This window comes from Chrysochloris asiatica, unplaced genomic scaffold (genome assembly GCF_000296735.1).
Source record: "Chrysochloris asiatica unplaced genomic scaffold, ChrAsi1.0 scaffold00080, whole genome shotgun sequence".
Lineage (NCBI taxonomy): Eukaryota > Metazoa > Chordata > Mammalia > Afrosoricida > Chrysochloridae > Chrysochloris > Chrysochloris asiatica.
Genome location: NW_006408598.1, coordinates 7,829,712 through 7,835,284, shown reverse-complemented (window position 1 = coordinate 7,835,284; position 5,573 = coordinate 7,829,712). Strand labels below are relative to the sequence as shown.

The 5,573-nt window shown below is 40.0% G+C and overlaps 1 protein-coding gene across 4 annotated transcripts in view; it reads left to right on the top strand.

Moving 5' to 3' along the window:
* MITF (microphthalmia-associated transcription factor) overlaps window positions 1-5,573 on the top strand; it is a 336,908-nt gene that overhangs the window by 191,473 nt on the left and 139,862 nt on the right. Inside the window, exon 1 of one of the 4 annotated variants that reach the window (XM_006865628.1) lies at window positions 995-1,111. The exons of the other annotated variants lie outside the window; for them this stretch is intronic. Coding sequence (XP_006865690.1) covers window positions 1,056-1,111 — 56 coding nt within the window. The 5' untranslated portion in view covers window positions 995-1,055. Of the gene's footprint in view, window positions 1-994; window positions 1,112-5,573 lie in introns of those variants that run through there. 4 annotated transcript variants of the gene reach the window in all.

Here is a 5,573-nt window from a genome sequence, read left to right as displayed (position 1 = left end):
GGGAGTAGAAAGCCTCATCTTTCTCCCGCGGAGCGGCTGGTAGTTTCGAACCGCTGACCTTAAGGTTCGCAGCCCGATTCGTAACCACTACGGTATAGTGTTTTTTGAGAACATGTATTGATCTTTTGTTGCTTGTATATCTTTGTGTTCTGAACTTGATGGGATGACAGTCTAAGACTACACAGACATATGACCTGTAGATTTAGTATGTCTTGAAAGATTGTGCGTACAATTTTTGTTGTTGTTGTTATTAACTGCTGTAAAGTCATTTCCCAATCGCAGCAACCGTGTATAGGGTTTCCAAGGAGCAGCTGGTAGGTTTGAACTGCCGATCTTGTGGTTCTCAGTCCAGTGCTGACTCTACTGGGCCTCACCAGATGTCTTTGCCTACAATTAGAAGTAGCTTCCTTAGGGACCTGTTGAGAACAGACTTCTTTATATTCTTGGGGACTGGGGTTTAAGAATGCTATGCTGAATCTATAGCCTGTGAATAGGAGGCATGTTCAGTTCTTAGGCTTCTCATTTCAAAATAACCTGTGCTAGGATGCAAAGCAGCCAGAGAGGGCGATGAGTGGATGCTGGCCATATTCCTGAACTAAGAAAGGCACAAATAATCCTATAGCCTGGCTAGGTTCTGTGAATCTATTAACTGTTAAAAATTCACCGGGATGTGAAATTACCTTTCCTTTTGAGTTTTCTCTTAACTGGAAGCGCCCGTGCAAGCCTCCACCAGCACTTGCTCTGGAAAAGGCTAAGTAAACACACCAGGGTGCTCTCCTGGCTGCTGGGTTGGATTTCGTGTGGTGCCTGGGTTCTTGCATAGCCTCCTTTGTAGTGTGAGGCAGCATTTTTGTCCTGCAGGTACGGTAGGTACTGGATTAAACAGGTCTGCATTTGCAGACAGACACCAGGCACTGTTGTAGCATGGAGCCGTGTTTGGATTGGAGTTTCCAGGGCCTTATCAGGAGCCACCCCTAGTGACACAGGCAGTGCCAGAACTAATTTTGACTTTCACTCTTCGCCAAGGGCTTGCAGAACACCTTAAAGGCAAAAAGATGGAAACACTTACAGTTCAGATGTTCATACCATGCTCTTTTGAAAGCTTGTATCTGTAAGTGAAGTTTTTATTCTGGAAATACTCCTGGGATCACTTAACAGGCGTATTTCTTTCTTTCTTTCTTTCTTTCTTTTTAAGGGGGTGTCAGAGAAAGGAAGGTTTTATTGGGTGTTGAAAATATGGGAGCTCTTACTTTGTGATTGTAGCTTTATTTGATGTCAGCTTGGAACCTCTGGTAGGTAGATATGACAGGAATAGAATGGAGAGAATCAAAATGCTAGACCATTGTTTTTGTTATCTTGCTTAAAGCTGGATGTTGGCCTGAAATTAGTATTGCCAGAAAAATGAATAATGATAGAAAAAATGAATAATAGAAAAATCTGAGAACATAAAGTAGTCAAGCTTTATTAGATGAATAAAAAATAACTTTCTTCAGGAAAACAAGTATGCTTAGTAGTAACATTTGTCAAAATTGCCTTTGTATTGCAAACACTTTTAATTTGGGCTTTGATTTGGAATAGTAGCTGTCACATTAAGGGTATCTGTTTGCATTTCTGTGTATTGACTTTTCTCTGTTTTAAGGGCAAGCAAAATAAAAACACCCAAGCATCAAACTAATCTGCTTAGAATAGAATTGTAGAACACATTTGAAATTGGTAATTTCACAGAAAGAGAGAAGTACTAAATGGATGGTAGCTCCCCTTACCCTCTTTTAATATTTACTTTAAATGTTAAGAGATAAGATTTGAAAACAATGCTAAAAACTGGGTCCCCAAGTGAATAGGCATTCAAGCAAATCAACTTTATGCAAAAGCCGCTGCTGGAGCTTAATAATTATTTACTGATTGCTCCTGGGTCATGAGAGAGTTCTGATTAAGTCAGGAAAGCATTATGTTCAGCAGCTTGTGAAGGTGTGTTTCAAGACAGGGCGAAGGATGGAAAAATACTAAATGTACAACTATTTTTAGAATTTGATTCTTAAAAATCCCCCACAACGTTAAGTACGGATTGAAGGTGATTGTGTTCTGCAGCTACGTTTTTTAAAAGATCATATAGCTCTTTCAAATGTGGTTTCTAATTTCTTGTGCTTCTTTTTTGGTGTACTGAGTTTGCTTTTTAAAATATTTTAGATATTTTTTTTTTTCAAATTCCTGTGTCATTAAACCAGTTCAATTAATGTTGTCTTTAAAGCAAGAGAGTGTCTTGTGAACAAAAAACATAAATGATTATGTATTTAAAATGTCCTTATGCTGGAAATGTTCTAAGTTTTTGCTTTGCAAATTAGATAGTTGTTGGGAACTTGAGACCTGCTCTTTGTGATCTATACTCAGAGAACGAGGCTCTATAGTTTACTAATGGGATTCTTAAGGATTAATTTGAAGCCAGTTGATGGATCTCTTGAAAAGGTGAGATATGTCATTCTGATCTAACTTGTAGGCAGTAAGCATGTAGTACTTGGCTTTATATCCATATTCTTTCAAAATTTCAGTTGCTTTTGCTTACTTTGAGCTGATCTTGAATTTCTTTTCCCAGTTAACTGAAGTAACAATGTACTCCCCTTATAAACTTTCAATGAAATTCTTACCAAACACGTTTGACAAAACGTATTCACTGAGCTGTTGCCCACTGGCTTTTCTGGGCCATTTCTTTTAGAGAGGGCCTGCTCTGGGAGGGAATTGTTTCTGCTGCATTTCCCTTTAGGGAGGACAGAAGAATGAACACCAGAGTAAAAGGCAGTATTCTGAGACTTTAGCCGTCTTAGAAAATAACTGCAGTTTTCACTGTTTTTTGAGATACTGAGTTGCTCAAAGGAAACCAATTCAGGCAGAAAGATAGACAAGGAATTTTCTGTGTCACTTGTCACCGTTGTCTACTGTGTATCAGGCACGAGTCGAACCATCATAGCCAGCCTAACACTTTCAATTCTCACAACAACTCTATGACAAAGGAACTTTTTTTCCTCACTCCCATTTTATAGCTGAGAAAACTGATGTTTCAGAGAATTAAAAGTCATATTTCTAAGAATTTGGATTAGGCATTCTTGCTCCAGGGTTTATGCTGTTAGCTATTGTTTTGTGGATTTTCATTCAAGTTACTGAATGGATCTATTTGTTCCACTGCCCTTTTATTAAGTAGTCTTCACTCCTTATTACTTCCCATCCGTAGATTTTTGAATTATCAAATCATATTCCAGCCAACTTTTAAGGTGTCTCAATGTCTTAAGTCCAGTACACTGTTGTGTTTAGGGGACAAGCAAACTCTGTTAAATGCTGTTATTGTTGTTAATTCCCATCAAGTCATTTCTGACCAATAGCGACCCTGTGTAGGGTTTCTGAGGAGTGACTGGTGAGCTTGAACCACTGACCTTGTGGTTGAAACCGACTTTGTGGGCCAGTGAATTAACCTCCAGCACCACACCAGAAACCCCTGTTAAATGTACACATGGATTATAAGAGCTATTCTGAATTGAGAAAATGTTAATAATGGTAGTGGTGATGATGCTTAATTCCTCTTAGATTTTAGGAACACAGCTCCGAGACTGCTTCGAAAACTAGCATAGCTCTTTCGGGCTTTGATATGATACTGTGACTCGAGGAAACAGCTTGACTTAAATTAAGATTATCTGAGTCCTGGTGTGGTGCTGCAGATTAAAGCACTGGATTGTAAATGAGGTTGAACCATAAGGTCGGTTGTTTGAACTCACCAGTGGCTCCTGAGAAACTATGGGTCAGAACTGACTCAAGTCGCACTTAACAACAAATGAGGTAGGGATTTAGTAGGTTGGAAACACCCTATTTGCTTATTGAACACATATTTATTTTACCATATTGTGTGCACAAAACCTATTTAAAGTGTTCAGGAGCAAACATGCCAATTTGAGGATTAAGGTGTGCCTGACCCAAGCCATGCTATTTTCAGTAGCCTTACATGCATGTGAAAGTTGGACAGTTAATAAGAAAAACTGTAGAAGAATTGATGAATTTGAGTTATGGTTCTGGAGGAGAATATCAAAAATACCATGGACTGCCGGAAGAACAAACAAATTGGTGTTGGAAGAAGTATAGCCAAATGCTCCTTAGAAGCCAGGATGGCCAGACTTCATCTTTCCTTCCTCAGACATGTTACCAGGAGCAACCAGTCCCTGGAGAAGGACACCGTACTTGGTAAAATGGAGGGTCAGTGAAAAAGAGGAAGACCCCCAGAGATAGATTGACACAGTTGGCAGCAGCAGTGGGCTCAAAGGTAATCACGGTTGTGAGGCTGCCTCAGGATCAGGCAGTGTTCACTCTGTTGTGCATAGGGCCACTGTGAGCCCAAACCACTTCAGTGGTACCTAACACCAACAGCAATGTGTCAAATACTATCATAGGTGCTAAAGCATATATGTGTGCATAACTTGTAAAAATCTCTTCCTTTATGGAGCTGTATTTACCACGTCAGTAAAGAGCTGGTACATTTCAGCTGCAATCCTGAGATCAGGCCTTCATCCTGATGGTTCAGAATGACTGTTGATACTCTACCATTATTGCCAAATTGCAGGCTATGTGGTGATTCCAAGAATGGTATCTCACTTTAAACAGAGTTCATGAAAGTACCACATGGCTTTCCTGCTTAAATCTCACTGACAAAACTAACTCCATTGCTGTTTCTTGCCCCTAGGAAGCAGGACTATATATGGCAGTGCACTCAGGTAAAACAAGGAGAAACTAGAAGACTGTATGGATCCTGGGCTGTTTGACTTATGGATCCTGGGCTGTAAATTTTAATTACGTGGTATATCAGTGCAACTCAAACTGGTATACACAAAAGTGTAGCTTCATTGGCTTTGTGAATCAAGGGCCTGGGGTATCAAAACTTTAGGGATGGTTTGAGAGAGGTGCTCAGTGTCATCAGAACACTGTCGCACTCTGTTCCCCTATCTTTAGTTCTCTGTCCTTGTCTTGGGTTCACATAACCGTTATATCTTTGTTGACTTTAGTCTCACATAGGCCCAGGGAGTTGCAGATTTGCAATTTAGCAGCTTTGCACACCTTAGTCTAAAGGCAGTACCTTTACCACAGTAGCTGCTGCCAAAGGTATAAAGGTTCTTACTGGACTACTTTAGGTGATAACCTCATTCCTGAGTACCAAACCCTGTGACGACAGGGATGGCTTGGATACACTGATAGACCAAGTTTGGGTTGAATTTTCGTGTCCAGAGGTAGAAGTGCCTTAACTTCATGTCCTGAAACTGAGGGAGGATCTTCAAGGTGAAAACATGATACTGGAGTATCCAAGAAGTGGAAAGGATGCTTAGTAGGCAGAAATAATGTGAGAGCATCATAAATCATTGCGCCTGTTTTGGAATATGGCTTCATAATCCGTGACAGGTGCACTCACAGACTGCTCTGAGTTAACATGATTTGTTATTCCTTGATTTCAACACACACAGAATTTCAAAGTTTGCACCGAATTTAGAGATCATCTGAAGAACAGATTTGATACATTAAACACTTAAAGACTGAAGACCAGAAGA